Source organism: Syngnathoides biaculeatus, chromosome 9 (genome assembly GCF_019802595.1).
Source record: "Syngnathoides biaculeatus isolate LvHL_M chromosome 9, ASM1980259v1, whole genome shotgun sequence".
NCBI classification, from domain to species: domain Eukaryota; kingdom Metazoa; phylum Chordata; class Actinopteri; order Syngnathiformes; family Syngnathidae; genus Syngnathoides; species Syngnathoides biaculeatus.
In genome coordinates this window covers 24,527,540-24,547,068 of record NC_084648.1, presented here as the reverse complement: position 1 = coordinate 24,547,068, position 19,529 = coordinate 24,527,540, and the positions used below count along the sequence as shown (strand labels likewise).

Below are 19,529 nucleotides of genomic sequence, written 5' to 3'. Positions count from 1 at the left end.
TGTGTCACTCTCTAAAACAATAAAAAACTAACTGAATCAAAACTTAATTCAATTCAAACACAACAAAAAAGTGGTGATTGATTTTGGCAGTAAAGAAGAGAGAACTGCTTGTCATGGTCAGGGGTAGTGAAGGACGAAGAAAGCACGGCACGGCATGGCTGACCCAAATGCAATTAAAGCTGGAGGCAAGGCTGGAGTAAAGGAATCTCAAAAATCTTTACATTTCAAAACAACTTAAAGTAACAACTAAAAATACTCAAAGTAACCAAGTATGACTTAAAGCTGAAATAGAAAGTTGACATGACTTTCAAAAAGGCAATGAGCAACGAAACAAAAAGCACAAACTGAAAGAACTGAAAGGAAACAGGGAGTTAAAGCCCAAGTGTAATCCCAAAAACATTCTAAAATAGATATTGAAATGAGAAATACATAAAACATTATTCACTTCAATGTCTATATGAAAAAATAAATATGAGCGGAGAGCACATCATTCAGGCACAAAGTTGCAGAAGTGGCATTCGACGTCCAAATTGTCGCCATATTGGCTGCATCTCCTGTTCGTGACGTCACTCTGGACATTCGCCATTGAAAACAATCTGTGGCCCCAACTGTGGGAGACGAACACGCCCCTTCTGACACGGAAGTTCTTCTCGAAGAAGAGAACATCTCACAACCGAGTGAAGTTACCGGGGCAATATTACCCTATTGTTTCAAGCCATATTTAGATGATATGCGGATCACAGCCAAATCACCTCCTCGCCCGATCCACCTCTGCGCAGCGGTGATAAAAGCGACCCCCGCGAGCGACGACGACGCCACGGCCAAACCCCCTCCCTGTTTGATCCACTTCTGCGGCGGAGATGAGCCACTGCAACCAAGCCGCGACGAGCCACCCCGGCTGACAAGACCAACGGAAATTCACAAGACCGACTCGGCCTTATCAACAAGGCCAGTGGCGATCCACAAGGCCTGCAGAGGCCGTCCTTCAACAGCTGCTGCAGGGAAGCCTTACGATGCGCACATCAACACATTTAGTATCCCTGATTTACGGATTACGCCCTACACCCACTATTGTTTTGTTTTTTAGTCGCTGTATACTAACCTACCTGTCATTTGTGCAATCCATTTTTCACGACGATCTTTTGGGAAAGTATGAAGAGCGAATCCATCCTCCTGATTGTTTGAGCAATATCCAGCAATACAACAAGCTGGCATTTTGGCTAACACGAAGAAACAACGAGCTACCTTCCAGCAGGTAAAACTAGTATATACAGACGAGACCGCTTGAGTGCGCTACAGCCCAGTACGTCACTTCCTGCTTCTTCTCGAAAACAAATCCCTCGAGAGGATTTTTATGGCGGGAGTTACAAAAAGCCATAAAGCTGAAAATCATATTTTGTGGTGAAAAAACGGCTGGGTCCATAGCAGCTGCCGTTTTTTCATTAATAACATACTAAAAATCATGCATTTCATGACAGTGGACCTTTAAATACACAGAGACTAACGAGACAACAAGAAACACCTGTACAGTACACGAGTGGTGAGAGGGAGCTTATTTGTCAACACAAGGGAGGAGGGTCAACACGTACAGTATATGTAAAAGTTCTACTGGTTTACTGGTCTATAAATTATGAAATTATATAGGTCCTGAATATGTGAAAATAACTAATTGACCATAAATCCAGGAAGGTTCTGAGATCTACAGACTCGGCGCAAATAGGGACATAGAATCCTAAACAAACCTGGTGACTTTTTTCTCATCATCATTATAGTGTGAATAATTTTAGTATTAAGAATGTGATGTTTTGGTTCAGTGATGACTCATTTTCAGTGTCATATTATAAACTTATTATGATATTTCAAGAATCTCGGGTTGCAGTAAAAGACACTGAGGGGTATTTTTTTTTTCTTTTCTATTAATGCGACAAGATGGCGGCGCGCATGGGTGCAGCGGCTCTTTGCTCTCCAGTTTTGTTCTTTATCTTTTTCATTATTTTGGCACTATTTGTGGATATTTTTTAAAAGCCACGTTCAACTATAGCTTTCAGGACTTGATTGAGCTGGGACTGAAGCATAGTTTATCAATCACGAACGAATATCAAAAGAACAACAATACTCCGGAGGACATCGCGAGACCACCAGGATCACCGTGGATAGCCCTTCTACCCACCAAGTGACGGAGAAGGCAGAGGGAACGTAACCAAACACGAGGATGTTGGTCGGGCCAGGCTGCTAAGCAAAGGAAGCAACCTCATAGACCACTACCAAGCATCTTTCTGACTAGCGCAAGATTCATTCCCCACAATATGGATGAATTGGAATTACAACTAGCCGCGAGAAGTTTTGTCCGGAACTGCAGTGTTATTTTCATCACGGAGACGTGGCTACATCTGCGAATCCCCAATGCTGCAGTTTTGCTAGTGGGCAGGACGTTACATTGGCAGGACAGGACTGAAGTCTCTGGTAAGAGCAAAGGAGGAAGGCTTTGTGTTTATGTGCACAACAACTGGTGTTCTAACAGCAGATCATCGACACCCACTGCCGCCCTGATTTGGAGGTCCTGGCAGTCCCATGCAGACCCTTTTCTTTTCCGAGGGAGCTAACTGCAGTAATTATGGTAGCTGTCTATATCCCGCCAGATGCTAACGTTAGCACAGCACTTAGCCATCTACTCGGGACTGGAAACAAACAGCAGCTCGCCCACCCCAACAGAGTATTTATTGTTGCTGGTGACTTCAATCAAGTCTGTTTAAAGATTGTCCATCCCGAATTTCATCCAGTATGTGGTTTGTCCAACCAGAGGAGACAAAACCCTTGATGATATTAACGCCAACATTGAACATGCACATAGGGCCACCCCCTCCCCAATCTTGCTGGATCCCATCATCATTGCACAAAGACAATTACAAAATAGTCTGAGAATGCACTCTCTCAGCTGCAGGACTGTTTTTCATACACTGTTTGAGAATTATTTGAACACAGAACCTCCAGGAACACACAGATACTGTTCTGTCTTAAATCAAAAAGACACTGTGACTGTCAATAGATGTATCCGGGTTTTCCCTAACCAAAAACCCTGGATGAACCGAGAGATTAAGGCACTCCTGAGATGCCCCAACACCACATTCAAGTCAGGGGATGAGGCACAGTACAGCGCTGCTAGAGCTGACTTAAAGAGAGGCATCAAAGTGGACAAGGCGACCTACAAGAAGAATATTGAGCAGTGCTTCAAGGAAAATACCTCAAAATAGATCTGGGAGGGATCACAACACAGCTCAGACTACAACAAAAATAACCAAATGTGTTCCAGAAATGCCAACGCTTTGCTGGCAGAAGAATTAAACAATTTCTTTGCCCATTTTGAGACTGACAGACCAAATCCAGTCTCACCACCACCACCTCCCATCATCAGCACACTGACCCTTCAGGAACATGAAGTGAGATCTGTGCTCAGGTCTGGAAACACCAGGAAGACTACTGGCCCAGATAGAGTGCCGTGGAAGGTACTGAAAGCCTGTCCTGATCAGCTGACCAGTGTTTTTACATAAATCTTCAACAGCTCTCTGCAACAATCAACCATTCCCTATTGTTTCAAAACTGCAACAATCATCCCCGTCCCCCCAAAAAATCAGCCATTAACAGTGAATGATTACAGGTCTGTTGCATTCATTTCTGTGATTATGAAGTGCTTTGAACGTCTTCTTACACGGCATATATAGGGCTCCCTTCCTCCCTCACTCAATACACACCAGTTTGCTTACAGAGGATGCTATCACAATAGTGCTCCCCGCTGCACTGAGCCACCTGGCACACCAGGAGAACTATGAGAGGATGTTTTTCATGGACTTTAGTGTCGCCTTTAAAACCATCATTCCAGGTATTTTGGTTGACAAATTATCCCTCCTTGGACCATCTACTTCCATCTGCTGCTGGATTAAAGACCTAAATAAATACAGGGCTGTTGCTCTCACACCTGTAATCATGAAGTGCTTTGAGAACAATGTGGTGTACAGAAAACAACCTTACAGTGAACACCACAAAGATGAAGGAAATCATCCTGGACTTCCAGAAGTGCAGAATTGACCCAGTCCCACAGTTCATCAATGGGGAGTGCATGAAGAAGGTCCACTCCTTCAGATTTCAGGGAGTCTACATCACAGACAAATTCACCTGGACTGTAAATACCACAGTGGTGGTGAAAAAGGCCCAGTAGCGACTCCACTTCCTGAGAGTGCTCAGGAAGAACAATGTGGAAGCTAAGATGCTGGTGGCTTTCTACAGAACCACCATGGAGAGCATCCTCGCATACTGCATCACAGTGTGGTATGCTGGATGTACAGCAGTGGACAGGAAAGCTCTGCAAAGAGTGATCAACAACGCCCAGAAGATCACTGGCTGCTCTTTGCCCTCCCAAGAGGACATTGCTAACTCCCACTATCACAGCAGAGCTACTAACATTATAAAGGACTCTTCATGTTCTGGTCACCACCTGTTTAACTTACTACACTTTGGCAGGCGTCACAGGTCCCATAAAACACGGACAAGCAGACTTAAAGTCCCACTGACACAAAGCATGATTTTTATTATGTTATTAAAATAAAGGCAGCTGGAATGGACCCACCATTTTTTTCACCACACAACATGATTTGGATGTATATGGCTTTTTGTAACTCCCGCCATCAAAAATCCTATCAAGGGATTTGTTTTGGAGAAGAAGCAGGAAGTGACGTTATTAGCAGACGCCCACTCAATTGAGTTCATGTGTTTTTACCAGTTTTACCTGGAGGAAAGTAGGTCTTTGTTCCTTCGTGTTAGCCAAAATGCCAACTAGTTGTATTGCTGGATATTGCTTGAACACTTGGGAGGATGGATTTACTCTTCAGACTTTTCCAAAACACCCAGTTCGTCATGAAAACTGGATTGCACAGGTGCAAAGGACAAGAGCTTCATGGGTTCCAAATGACAGGTAGGTGTGTATAGAGTTATTTAAAAAAAATTGTTAGGAAGAAATCCTTCTTTCAGCGAGCAACGACTACGCTCGTGGCCAGGCCATGGTGGCTCATCATGGTGCCACCGGGTTGACTCATACCTCTCATCTATCTATCTATCTATCTATCTATCTATCTATCTATCTATCTATCTATCTATCTATCTATCTATCTATCTATCTATCTATCTATCTATCTATCTATCTATCTATCTATCTATCTATCTATAAGTTCTTTAGCAATAACTGTGCCTTGATCGTATGTATTTTATCTGCTATCTTACCTCATACCCAAGATGTTGTTTTGATTTATTCTAGTTTATTCACGAAAGCACCTTGTAGGGAAGCGCTCATTATATGATTGTAATGCATGTAATGACATTAAAGGTTTTTGATTAATTGATTTTTTTGATGTGATGGAATATACAATGCTACATTCTACACACATTTCTGTATAGGACAGCAGTGAGTACATGTTTTATTCACCTATCATAACATCCATCCATCCATTTTGTGAGCCACGTATCCTCACAAGGCTCGTGGGAGTGCTGGAGCCTTTCCCAACTATCTTCAGGCAAGAGGCAGGGTACACCCTGAACTAGTTGACAGCCAATTCCAGGGCACATAGGGACAGACAACAGTCTCACTGACAACCACATCTACGGACAATGTAGAGTTTCCTATTAATGCATGTTTTTTCCACCCAGGCAAGGGGAGACCACGCAAACTCCATGCAGTCGGAGCTGGGATTTGAACCCCAGTCCTCAAAACTCTGTTTTAACCAGTAGAGCCACCGTGCTACTGCTTAAATTACATTGAACATTCCGTACAAAATAATTTAGAATTATAGACAGCTGCTATATACGATATTCAGATAGTCAAAGAAAGACAACAGTGAAGGGATACAGTGTGAGGTAATGCTGTCCCACAACAAGCAGCCAGCTCTTTGTTTATCTACGTACGCAAGCACACAGATCAGGTTACATCAACTACTCATGAAACCCAAGGTGGTAAAACCTGCATGTGTCAATAGTGGCTGCATTCCACACTTGGCCACCCAACAATTAGAAACAAACACACCTGACTTATGAAAAATCATCTTTTTGACACGCAATAATCAACAGCAGTCACACTATCACACATTTAGAAGTAAGATCAAACAGCATTCCATAGTTGCCAGCCTCCAGGGTTTTACTTTCAGTGTCACACATTGAAACCTGTTTGGTTTTGCTGGTTCTCTCTCTGTTTCGAAGCCACATTTCCCCATTTACAGTACACAATGTTCAACGTGGTGCAGTGTCAAACCAACTGCAGAAATGCAGCTTAAAGAAGCAGCTATGTGACTGTGTACAAGACCAGACAAGCTTTATTTTAACTGAACTGTGATTGCTGCTTGTAAGTGAGATCCACAAGTGACCAAATTGTCACAGCTTGTCTATGGCAACCTTTCCCATACTTTCATCACTTTAACAATCAGCATAAGTGACCACAGAAGCAAGAGGTTTCTCAAGGAAAACACATGTTAAGCCTGCCTAAAAAGAGTAGACTACAGGTTGTAGGTGTTCTTTGAAGTCACCTACCAGATGAGTCTGACCAACTAAAACTTTTTTTTTCTTAACTGTTTCAAGTGTTTCCTATTACAGGTGAAATGTATTAAGTGATTCCCATTACAGTATGTTGCTTCTTGCATGATGAGTGACAGTTACCTCTCAGTGAGTCTCCATCGGCCACATCACACTGAATAAAGGTGCTGCTGCCATCACCAAATTCAGAATCCAGCTGTTTCTTGCACTCTTCACCACAGGTTTGGTTCAGGTCGACAACAGCGACCTGAAGGACACAATAGCTTAACCTCAAGTTAAACCTTGAAACGAGTGTGCTGTTAAAATCTCTCATCTAATTGAATGCTAAAGTTAAACACAATACAATAATTAAAAAAAAAATCTGCCAATTGAACTTGTATGAAATGACTTGATAAGATTGATAAAATCTTGTATTTCAAAGCAAGTTTTTATGTGTTGCTGAAAATTTTGAAAATAAATAAAAATTGTCCATTTTCTGGGCCGCTCATCCTCACAAGGGTCAAGGGAATGCTGGAGCCTATCCCAGCTATCATTGGGCAGCAGGCGGGGTACACCCTTAACTGGTTGCCAGCCAATCGCAGGGCACACAGAGACAGACAACAGTTGCACTCACAATCACACCTGAGGTCAATTTAGAATCTCCAATTAACTGATGATTTTGGGATAGAGGAAGAAACCGGAGTACCCTTGAGAAACTCTACACAGGCACGGGGAGAACATGCAAAGTCCATCCTGGCCAACGCTCTAACCATTTTCTCCACAGTGCCGCCAAAGTTAAAATAGTCTTGAAATAATTAAAGTCAGATGGTTTCACTAGAAATAAGATAAAGTCACTGGGTAAGATTTGCATTTTCACTCTCCAGGTAACATTCTCAGGGATCATGCAATAGTTCCTATCAACTTTTACTATTATTACTTTTTTTTTTAATCTCAACAGTCAATGTCATATAAAATATTTTTAAACAGAGAATAATATTGGCACCAACAATCAGTGGCTCCAGATAAAGCCAAAGCAGGTACTTCAAAACAGGTTGTGCTGCAAAGATAAGAGTCAAGTCAGTTGTGCAAGAGCTGACTCTGTTAATGAAAATGTGTCTGAGAGCGATGTGACAGTAGTTCAAGTAACAGTCAAATTGATAAAAAGAAGCAGTGAGACATATCTGGACTGACCTTAGCTGAGCTCTGAAGGAGGGACTGGACTACAGCTCTCCCAATGCCTTGTGCTCCCCCAGTCACCAGAGCCACTTTCCCATTTAGAGACATGGTCCTATACACACACTGTCAAGCTGCCTGTGGTGGTGAATTTTATTTTTGTCTTTTAAGTTGCCCGCCTACCTGTGGACTCACGCACCTATCTGACACATTCTCTCTCTTTCAACACACTCAGAGGCTCGCTCACTGTTCTGTGTTTCTCCGCTTTTGGTTGGGTTGTACTTTGCCTCCTTCTTTCCCTCCTCCTTCTTCATTGGCTCCCTGTCTCCAAATGCTTATCAGGACAAACATGCTCTGTGTGTGTGTGCATGTGTGTGGGTGTGTGTGGGTGACTGAGTTAGATACGCTTGTAATATACCCCAAACGGGATAAAAATTACAGGTTTATCCAACAGTTGTACCTGCTGTTCTACCTCATTGTATTTCCTTGCCCCTCCCCCCTATATCAGCACTCTTTGTTGCCTTTCACTTTGGTCTCTTCCGCACATTCTATTTCCTAAAACTAGCCGTGATTATTGTTATGAATATATGTTCACCACAAAATATAAATATTCAATAATATCCTACTAGTTTCTGAAGAACACCATAAGCATTTAGCTCTATTACTAGCTCTCTGCATTGTTGCTTGAGTGTGCTTTCTCTCATGACCACGTGGCGATGGATAGGACCCAAATGCAGAACTCCGAGGCAAGGACATGATGTTGACGAACCTTTTATTTCAGGCAGAGGTCATGGACGAATAAGCAGTCCGAAAAGGCGGAAGCAATAAAATGCGTGGCAAAAACTCAATGTCCAATAATCCTGGAACAAAGTCTGAAGTAGGAATCAAAGCTTGGAAGGCAGAGGCACAAAAATGCGAGGCTACAGGCAAAGTCCAAAAACATGAAACGAGGTCCGATGACGAGGCAAAACTTGAAATCATGAAGAAAAGTGTGAAATGACTATAGTGGCACAGGAACACTGTAACGAATGGAAGCACTACAAGATGCTTGCGTACTCCATCCATCAATCCATTCATCTATCCATCCATCCATCCATCCATCCATCCATCCATCCATCCATCTTCTACCGCTTTTACAGGTTGGGTCGCCAGGGAAGTAGCTTCAGCAGGGATCCCCAGACTTCCCTTTCCCCAGTCACTTCTTCGAGTTCTTCGGGAGGGATCTTGAGGTGTTCCCAAGTCAGCCGAGAGACATATTCTCTCCAGCGTGTCTTGGGTCATCCCCAGGGTCTCTTTCCAGTGGAACAAGCCCGGAACACCTCACCAGGGAGGCCTCTGGGAGGCCCCAGGTGCCCCAGCCACCTCATCTCGCTCCTCTCGATGTGGAGGAGCAGCGGCTCGACACTAAGCCCCACCCGGATGACCGAGCTTCTCACCCTATCTCTATGGGAAAGCCCGGACACCCTGCGGAGGGCCGCTTGGATCTGGGATCTTGTTCTTTCAGTCATGACCCACAGCTCATGCCCACAGGTGAGGATAGGAACGTAGAACAACTGGTAAATTGAGCTCCATTCTTCCCTCACTTATGACCAAGACCCCAAGATACTTGAACTCCTCCACTTGGGGCAGGATCTCCCGGGAGGGAACAACACCCTTTTCCGACTGAGGACCACGGTCTCAGATTTGGAGGTGGTGATTCTCATCCCAGCCACTTCACACTCGGCCGTGGACCGCTCCAGCGAGAGTTGGAAATCACGGCTTGATGAAGCCAAAAGAACCACATCATCTGCAAAGAGCAGAGACCACCAAACCAGACACACTCTACGCCTTGGCTGCGCCTAGAAATTCTGTCAATAAAAGCTAGGAACAAAATTGGTGACAAAGGGCAGTCTTGGTGGAGTCCAACTCTCACCAGAAACAAGTTCGACATATTGCCAGCAATGTGCACCAAACTCTGACAACTTTGGTATCAGGGGGTTCGGTACCCCATACTGCCGAATAACCCCACCCCCACAAACTCCCCAAGGGACATGATCGAACCCCTTCTCCAAGTCCACAAAACACATGTAGACTGGTTGGGTGAACTCCCATGCACCCTTGAGGACCCTCCCGATGGTATGGAGCTGGTCCACTGTTCCACGGCCAGGAGAGAAACCACGTTGTTCCTCCTGAATCCGAGATTCGAATTCCCAACGGACCCTCCTCTCCAGTACCCCTGAATAGACCTTACCAGGGAGGCTGAGGAGTGTGATCCCTTTATAGTTGGAACACACCCTCCATTCACCCTTCTAAAAAAGGGGGACCACCACCCCAGTCTGCCAATTCAGAGGCACTGTTCCTTACGTCCAGCCCATGTTGCAGAGGCGTGTCTACCAGAACAGCCCCACAACATCCAGACCCTTTAGGAACTCCAGGCGAATCTCATACACCCCTGGTGTCCAGCCACCAAGGAGCTTTTTAATTTAACTCTCAAGAGGAGTGGTGCCAGAGCCCAAGTGGTGCATAGAGGGGAGTCCTACTATATTTAGTCAGAACTTCTCAACCTCATGCACCAACGTGGGCTCCTTCCCTGCCAAAGAGGTCACATTCCATGTCCCTAGAATTTCTTTCTGTAGCCGGGGATCGGATAGCCAATGTCCCCCGCCTTTGGCCACCGCCCAGCTTACATTGCAATGAGCCCATGGGACGGGGGACCCACATTACCCTTTCGGGCTGTGCCCAGCCGACCCCCATGGGTGCAGAACCAGCCCCCAGGCACTCGCCTTCGAGCCCCACCTCCAGAGGGGTCCCCGGTGACCCACATCCGGGCAAGGGAAACCAAGATCCAATTTTTGTAGTCGTCTTAGGTGAGGGACCAGACAAAGTATGACTCCAACACTCCTTGAACCTTTTTGCCATGGGTGACCCTACCAGTGACATGAAGCCCCAGGCAACTTAGCTCCTAGGGTCATCGGGACACACAAACCCCTCCACCACAATAAGGTGACGGCTCGAGGAGAGGGCTTGCATACTCACGCACGATAATGCAGTGTCATACACACAAACACAATGAACTGGGAACTGAAAGAGACACACTCAAGGCTTAAATGTCTGGTCTGGTTTTTGAGAAGAATCAGGAAGTGACGTAAAGGACAGAGGCGCCCTCAAGTGGACTTGTTTGTTTCCATTAGTTTTACTTCCGGGAAGGTGGCTCATTGTTGTTTCGTGTTAGCCAAAATGCCGGCTCATTGCATTCCTGGACATTGCTTGAACACTCGGGAGAATTAATTTAGCCTTCATAAGTTTGCAAGAGACCCGGTTTGTTGTAAAAATGGATTGCACGGGTGCAGAGGACGAGAGCTTTGTGGGTTCCAAATAACAGGTAGGCAGTAGTGCGCTCCGGCTTGACGGTGTTCAACAAGTAATGCGGCGGCTTTGAACATACACCTAAAAGCAGCATGGCTCAGCTCCACCTCCTCCTTATATGCCACCATGGCGCAGAAAATCAGCCACACTTGCTGAGGCGCCGCGTTCGGCGGCCACTGCTTCTGCGAAGGCTGTGTGTCACCGCAATGGCTCATCTCCGCCGCGGAAGTGGATGGGACAGGGATGAGGTTTGGCCGTGATCGCATGTCATCTGAATATGGCTCGAAACAATAGTGGAATATTGCCCCTTCACTGGGTTTTTGTGGTGTTCTCCTTTTCGAAAAGAGCTTCTGTGTCAGACGGGGCGCGTTTGTATCCCATAGTTAAGGTGTAAGGGTTTTCATTTGCCAATGTCTGGGTGACGTCACGGACGGAGGACACAGCCAATATGGTGACCACTTGGATATCGTAGAATGACACTTCTGCAACTTTGGGCATGGATGACGCACTCTCCGCTCACATTTATTTTTTCATATAAACATTGAAGTGAATAATGTTATATGTATTTTTCATTACAATATCTATTTTAAAATGTTTATAGGGATGACAACCAGGCTTTAAGTCCCTCATCTTCCTGTACGGCGTTGCGTGACACTGGCTGCTCATTGGTGATTCGCTGAAGTGAGTGACATTGCGGACGAATCGCAAATCTATCCCGCCCCTGCATGCAAGCTTGCTGCTCGTTGATCAAACAATAGGCAGAAGTGAGTGAGTAAGAGTTTCTGCTCTTATGCGACTCGCTGTCCTCAAGGCAGCGGGCGGCAGCCAAACAAAATTAACAAACCATTTCATAAACTTGTTTGGCTCAATTCATTCACTAAAAAGATTTGTTCTTTTGAACAAATCATCCTGAATGTAACAACATAGTGAGGAGAATTGTTCTTTGACAGCGTCGAGTTCACCCATTTGACCAAAGACAATGTGTGGGCAGGATTTCATTACCGTGCTTAATCAACTTGGTATTAACATAAGTAGCAATGAATGGAGAAGCTGCACTGTAAACACTCCCAACTCCAAAAAGAAGGTGACTAGATGCTCAATTTCAGATATGTCCAAAGTCTGGCCCAGGGGCCGAATGCGATGCCTGGACAAATTTCATCCGGCCCACATCCTCTGTCATAAAATCAATGAGGTCTGGCCCGCACGTAGACGTAATAAATTTGCCAGCAGAATTGTTACCTGCATATGGCGTAGCTTACACACTAAATGCTGTTCCTCTTTGTCTCCAATTTTCTAAAATGGCGACAATCAACAAAAAAGGAACGTTGACTCCGAGGGTTGATGTTTCAAAGATGGACGGAAATTGGACTATTTCTTCACTGAAATATGTAACAACTGCATCTGCCTCATTTGCAAAGAGACGGTGGCTGTTTTTAAAACTTCAATGTCAAGCGACATTACCAAATGAGACATGCTGACATATTCGGCGAGATCACAGGGAAGGTATGCCGCGAGAAACTGAAGCAACTTGAAGCTAGGTTAATCAAATGAGAATGCTAAAAAAAAAAAAAAAAAAAAAAAAAAAAGCTAGTTAGGAGGTAGCCATGCTGATCGCAAAGCATTGTAAACCTTTCACTGATGGTGAATTTATCAAAGACTGCGTGATACTATGGTGAAGAAAATCTGTCCTAACAAGCAGCAAGACTTTGCCAAAGTCTGACTGGCATGTAACACTGCGGCACACGGTACTGAAGAAGTGTCATCGGACATCAAAAGGCAGTTGGGAGTCAGAGGAAAGGAGTTTGACTTTTCTTCGCTAGGTTGCGACGAAAGCACAGATACACTGACACTGCTCAGTTACTTATTTTTTTGAGAGGAGTGGACAACGAAATGAACGTTACTGAAGAACTACTTGACCTTAAAAGCCTGAAATAACAAATGAGAGGAATAGACTTATTCTCTTCTGTTTGTCCTGCCATGGATGACATGAAACTCTCGTGTAATAAAATTTCTGGGATTATTACAAATGACACACTATCCATGACTGGCTAACTGGATTAGCAACACTAATAAGTAACAAAGTAAGTGAAGAAGGCTGTAAAACTCCATTGCAATATTCATCAGCAAGTTCTGTGTGCTAAACATCTCAAGTACGAACATGCTATGAAACCAGTGATAAAGGACATTAACGATATCCGCTCCAGAGCACTATGCCGCCGTCAATTCCAGCAGTTTCTAACCGAGATTCATGCAGAATATGGAGATGTTGTCTGTCACACTGACGTGAGATGGCTCAGTTAGGGTTCTGCAGTGTCACGCTTCTACTCTCTTGGGCAAAAAATCGGTGAGTTTCTCCCCAAAAAAGGACAACCTATGCGAAAACTAAGTGCTATGTGGCTGGCTGATTTAGGGTTTCTAGTTGATATTATAAAGCACCTTAATGTCCACAACACTAGTCTCCAGGGACAAGATGGAGTCATAAACCAACAACTGTTTGAAAGACACCTCCCGTCAACCCAACCTAATACTACATACTTTTTAGCGCTGCAAGAAATCATGACAAGATTCCGACAGAGCAATGTCAGTGCACAAACGAGGTGGTACGCATCAGATATTTCATCTCTGGCTGGAGAGTTTAAACAAGGCTTTCGGGATTTTGCAGCTATCGAGAAAGAGATCGCTCTTTTTTCCTCACCTTTCTCCGTGGACACAAATGATGTTCCAGACCATTTGCTGCAGGAGCTCATTGAGCTGCAGTGTGACAGAGAGCTGCGGTTGGCACAAGCGGCTTTCTCTCACCAACTTTTACTGACAGGTCGATCAAGACAGGTTTCGAGACATTTGATCCCTTGGTACGAAAATGTTAAGCTTGTTTGGGTCAATGTATTTGTATGAGAAGACATTTTCGGTTATGAACTTAAATAAGAGCTGTGTGAGGATATGGCTAATGGACTCTCACTTAAGAGATATCTTGCGCATCAAAACCATATCAATACTTGCCCCTTTGAGCCTGACTTGGCTTATGTGCTGTAGTCCAGATCTCAGTGTCACCCTTCACATTAATGCAGACAAGTCATTTTTAAGATCAAAATCAGTCATTTATTCAGACAAGTTATTATTTTTATCTCCAGAATAAACTTTTAAAAATCAAATCACCATTTATTGTGACTAATGTGTCATATTTCAAATGAACCCTGCACTTGTTGAGATGATTATTACGTGCTCATTTCTCTGTTATTTTATTTAAAATTTCTGTGAATATTGAACTACCATGGTGAGATATATTTTTTGTTTCCAATATAATTTGCACACGAGTACAATTACTTCTGTTTAACTGTTAGAAAAAGTTAAAGTGTGAGTGAATATTTCAATGATGTAATCTGAAAATTCAATTGTATAAGATGTGCATGTTTCAAATGAACCAAAAAACATGCTTAAGATTGCTGAAATTAAAATTAAAAAGCAAATGTGAAACACAGAATGGCTTGCTGAAATTTGTGTGAATATATTGTTGTTCTGTGGGCGGTACAATGACATAGGTATGTTGACATTCTCACAAAAAAAAAAAATCAAAAATAGTTTATTACACACAATAGTTTTTGTGTCACTCTGTTGCATTGTTTCTAAAAGGTAACAGTCTTTTAACAACCTTTTAACAAAATATTGGCTTTTGGCTTGCAGTTCCTAACAAGTAGGCAGGGGGATGAGTTTGCGGTTAACAAAATCATCGAAAATTGTCAGGCTCTCATCATTGTTGAAAATGACAGATTCGGGAGCTCCTGAAGCTTGTCAACGTGAACTTTCTAGGCTTTCTTTTAGATAAATTTACTACATTTTACATCCCTACCAATCTGATATACAGAGTGTACTTGCCCTTTCGCTGTTCGCCATTCGTGACCCATCATATTTGCCCATTTATTTATTTTTTAATTTACCGTTCTTTCACGATCGTAAAGGGCTTAAATTCTCTTCTAAATGGACGAGTTCCAACCTTTGAAAATATTGTTGTGTGACTTATTCAACAAACCACAGTGCACTTAAACACACTTGTTACACAGTCAGCATAATGGTCAGCAAGTGTTTTAGAGTGTTTGTAAACTACCATATGATGGCACTCACGAGAGAGTGAGAAACAATTGTCTTTCACATCTATAATCAGAACAAACTTACATTGCCCAATGACTGCCTGTGTAGGCAGGTCATTACTGACAATGTTGTAAACACTCACGGTGTCACATTGAAACTAAAATTATCACACCACAGCAAACAGAATAGCATAGCGAGCAAATAAAAAAATAAAATAAAACAATGACTCGTGAAATAATTGACACAAAACATGGACTTTTTACATCAACGTAACCCCCATGGATACTGAGAAAAACCTGTACCAACAACACCTTGAAATGGCACCGATGTCTATGGGCCTGAGTTCATCTGAGACTAACCTTCCATATCGTTGAGGTGATGGAGATACTGTAGGTCTGTAGCTGTTAAGCTGATGGCAGTCCTTTCCGGCTTTTAGAATTGGTCTGACATCAGCTACGATTTACGTAGATGCCCAGTAGTGATTGCAGATCATCAGGAGAGCGGTAACGCCTATGGGGCCGAGGTGGCGTATGAACTGAGGGTGAATTTGGTCAGGCCCGATCGCTTTTGTAGGATTTAGACTCATCAACGCTGCTTTGATCTCATTTAGGGTGAAGTCGCCACAGGCCTCGGAATCTATTGGTTGTGTTCACAGGCAGCTATTGAGAATCTTCTTCATGCTGCAATCTTCCTTCTCAATCTTCAGTGAGCTCATATCGAGATACAGCTTGACAAACGCGTTCACCTGCTTTGCTTTGGGCCGACATAGTTGAAGCCTTGGTCAGTAATGATTCGGGCAGTGCTTTTGGTTGCGGTGAGGTTGTGGAGGATTGACCACATTTCTTTATTGCCCTTGCCTTCCATCACCTTCCGCTTCCATATGCGGGTTTTTTCCTCAACATTTGGGCCCATGGGCCCTTGTTCCCAGACCGTCGCCCTATAGGGCCCTCTTATTCAACCTCCTCTGTGCCAGAAACGTGGAACGCAACCCTGGTCCTTCACAACCATGTGGAGAGTGCCGGGGCAGCACCACAGCAAATGCCCTCCACTGCACCCAATGTCATCGACGATTTCACCACAAATGTAGCGGCAGTCTGATGACTACCACTGCCGAAGTTGTTGTCTGCAAGCATCAGTAGACCACAACTGTGCCAGATGCGACAAAAGATTCGGGCTCGACCAAGACAGGTTTACCTGCGGTTCCTGCAAACTGCCCTTCCATCTCGGCTGTACACATCTGTCATGAAACAAGCGAAAGCAGGCCAAAAGAGGAGTGCTGTCCTGGACATGCTGCTTCAGACCTCAGCAAATTGATGATCCAGAAGACAATACCCAATGACACCAACCAAGACGATGATGGGGACAGACACCGAGTAGTACCATGTGCCTGGTTTATGCAAATCATCCAACACAATGCCCCTAGAGCTGTGTGTGACACCCGTGGTGCTGCCTACCACCTTGCCTGTACTTGCCTACCACGATCCCAAAGAGAGGCGGTCAGAGATGGACACCGGGAGTGGAGTTGCTATCCTAATGAAGGTGCTGAGGCAGCTGACTGGAACTGTGACTGTAAGATGGTTGGTGCCTGTTGTGGTGGAACCCCTCAACACATTGGTTACACCAATAATAAGGGATGCCTAGTTTTATTGGGCGTTTCTGGCCTATGGGACTTGCGAGGCAGTTGATAGGTATAGCTGGCCAAGCAGAATGCAGCTTTGGTGGTCGCTGAGGCAAAAACTCGGGCATGGGAGGAGTTTGGTGAGGCAATGGCGAAGGACTTCCAGATAGCTTTGAGGAATTCTGGCATCATTTATGAGCAAGGCTGAAGCATGGCCAAGAGGGATGTGGCCTGGCCACCGCTCCAAGGGGTTTCATCTCTGACACCTGTCGCCGGTCACATCTGTTTCACATGAGGCACTGTGATTAGAAAATGTATTTAAGTTGGAGTTTTGTCACTGGCATATGCCAGTTAGTTGAGTATGATTTCCTGCATCCAGGGTTACTCTGCCACTGTGCCATTATAGCCCAGTCACACTTTTGGTTATGTTCTTTAGTTGACTCATACTTATCGGACATTGTTTCTTGTGTTTTGGATCCTGCCTTCTTGGACTGGGTTGTCGTGCACAATTTTAGTTTATAATAAAACCCACTGAACATCATGTCCTCATCTTGGAGTCCTGCATTTGAGTCCGGTTAGTTGGTTTGTGACAACATCTCAGGAGGGGGAAGCAAGCCACCATCAAAACTGTATATAGTGAGGATGGGGTATTTCTGTCCTCAAATTGGGACCTCAACTCGGGACGTTGTGTGGGGAGAATACTTCGAAGAACCCCACAGTTCCACTGACATGCTTTCCCATGAGGAAGCAGAATGTGGGTTCTTTGAGTTGGGCTCTTTTATTTCTGGGGTTGAGGTTACCGAGGTGGTCAAAAAGCTCCTCGGTGGCAGAGCCTTGGGGGTGGTTGAGATTCACCCAGACTTCCTAAAGGCTCTGGATGTTGCGGGGCTCTCCTCGTTGATACGCCGCTGCAATATCACGTGGACATCGGGGACAGTGCCTCTGGATTGGGAGATTGGAGTGATGGTCCCCCTTTTTAAGAAGGAGCATCGGATGATGTCTTCCAACTATAGGGGAATTACACTCGTCAGCCTCCCGAGTAAGGTCTATTCAGGGGTGCTGGAGAGGAGGGTCTATCAGGCATTCGAATACTAGATTCAGGAGAAGCATTGTGGTTTTCGTCCAGGCCGTGGAACAGTAGACCAGCTCTACACCCTCGGCAGGATCCATAAGGGTGCATGGGAGTTCCCCCAACCAGTGTACACGTGTTTTGCAGACTTGGAGAAGGCGTTTGACCGTTTCCCTCGGGGAGTCCCGTGGGGGGGTTCTTTGGCAGTATGGGGTACTGAACCCCCTGATGTGGACTGTTTGATCCCTGTACGACCAGTAACAGAGTTTGGTCTGCATCGCTGGCAATAATTCAGACTCTTTTCCTGTGAAAGTTGGACTCAACTAAGGCTGCCCTTTGTCAAAGATTTTGTTCATAAATTTTATGGACAGAATTGCTAGGTGTCGCCAAGGCAGAGAGGGTGTCCAGTTTGGTGGCCTCAGCATTGCATCTTTATTTTCTGCAGATGATGTGGTTGTGTTGGCTTCATTAAGCCGTGATCTACAACGACCTGACCAGGAAAAGCGGTAGAAAATGGATGGATGGATGGATGGATGGATGGATGGATGGATGGATGGATGGATGGGTGTGTCACGTCCCATCGGAACGGGGGTAGGACCCAAATGCAGGACTTGGACGATGCAAGGTAGTTCAAGGAGAAACGTTTATTATATGCCGAGGTCGGGGATCGACCAGGCAGTCCGGTGCAGCAGCGGTAGTTGGGACGTCGGGCGAAGAGAGCAGGTGAGCGGGCAGGCCGGAGTCGGTACACAGGAGAACAATCAAAGCAGGCAGAATTAATGAAGGAGTCAGGCTTACAAGGTTGGTCGGAGAGCAGGCGAAGGTCGGTACACACGGGTTGTCGATCAGGGATACGAGAGTGCTGGAACGGGACATGAAGCTCAACGAACTGGCCCCGGCCAGTCGTCATCGGGGTCATATAAATACATAGCATAATCAGACTGCATAAGGTGCAGGTGTGCACCTCCCAATCAGAGCAACCGCGGACACCCGCACAGCCCGGGCTGGAGCGGCGGGATCATGACAGGGTGGATGTTTGAGAATGTGTAAAAGCCATCAATTTCAAAATGTGTGAATATAAATGGAAAAAATATGATTATTTGATCATTGATCAACATAAAATATATTGTCTTTGTACTGTATTAAATTAAATGCAGATTAAAAAAAGAATTGCAAATTATTCTATTCTGTTTTTAGTCACGTTTTACCTAAAATCCAAACTTCATAGGAACTGAGGTTTGTAATTTGGTGCATTACAGTAAATAACACGATGTTAAAATAAATGTAAGAGTCGAAATGTTTAGGAAGAAAATACAAAATGGTATACAAATAAAGACATTAACATGAATGAGAATTTTAAAATTTAATTGTGGACCTTGTTGCAGGTGAATGAGATACAATGATCTTACGGTAATTTATATAATGTGATGTAATTAATAAATTGAAAATATAAAAAATTAATACAATATTGATCTCCGCACGGTGAAAGATGAGAGTATTTGCCTCACATTTCTGAGTACCGAGATTCAAATCCTGTGTGAAGTTTGTGTGTTCTTCCCGTGTCTGCCTAGGTTTCCTCTGGGCACTCCAGTTTCCTCCCACATCCCAAAAACAATAATTAACTGGACATTCTAAATTGCCCCTAGATGTGTTTTGGAGTGCGACTGTTGTCTGTGTCTATGTGCCCTG

The 19,529-nt window shown here is 44.4% G+C and overlaps 1 protein-coding gene across 2 annotated transcripts in view; it reads right to left on the bottom strand.

The window, feature by feature from the left end:
* Positions 1-8,015, bottom strand: part of hpgd (15-hydroxyprostaglandin dehydrogenase) — a 38,270-nt gene extending 30,255 nt beyond the window's left edge. For both annotated transcript variants that reach the window (XM_061829980.1, XM_061829981.1), the window contains exons 1-2: positions 7,741-8,015; positions 6,694-6,817 (exon numbers count right to left, since the gene is read on the bottom strand). In XM_061829980.1, coding sequence (XP_061685964.1) covers positions 6,694-6,817; positions 7,741-7,833 — 217 coding nt within the window. In that variant the 5' untranslated portion in view covers positions 7,834-8,015. The remainder of the gene's footprint in view (positions 1-6,693; positions 6,818-7,740) is intronic.
* Positions 8,016-19,529: the final 11,514 nt, after the last annotated feature.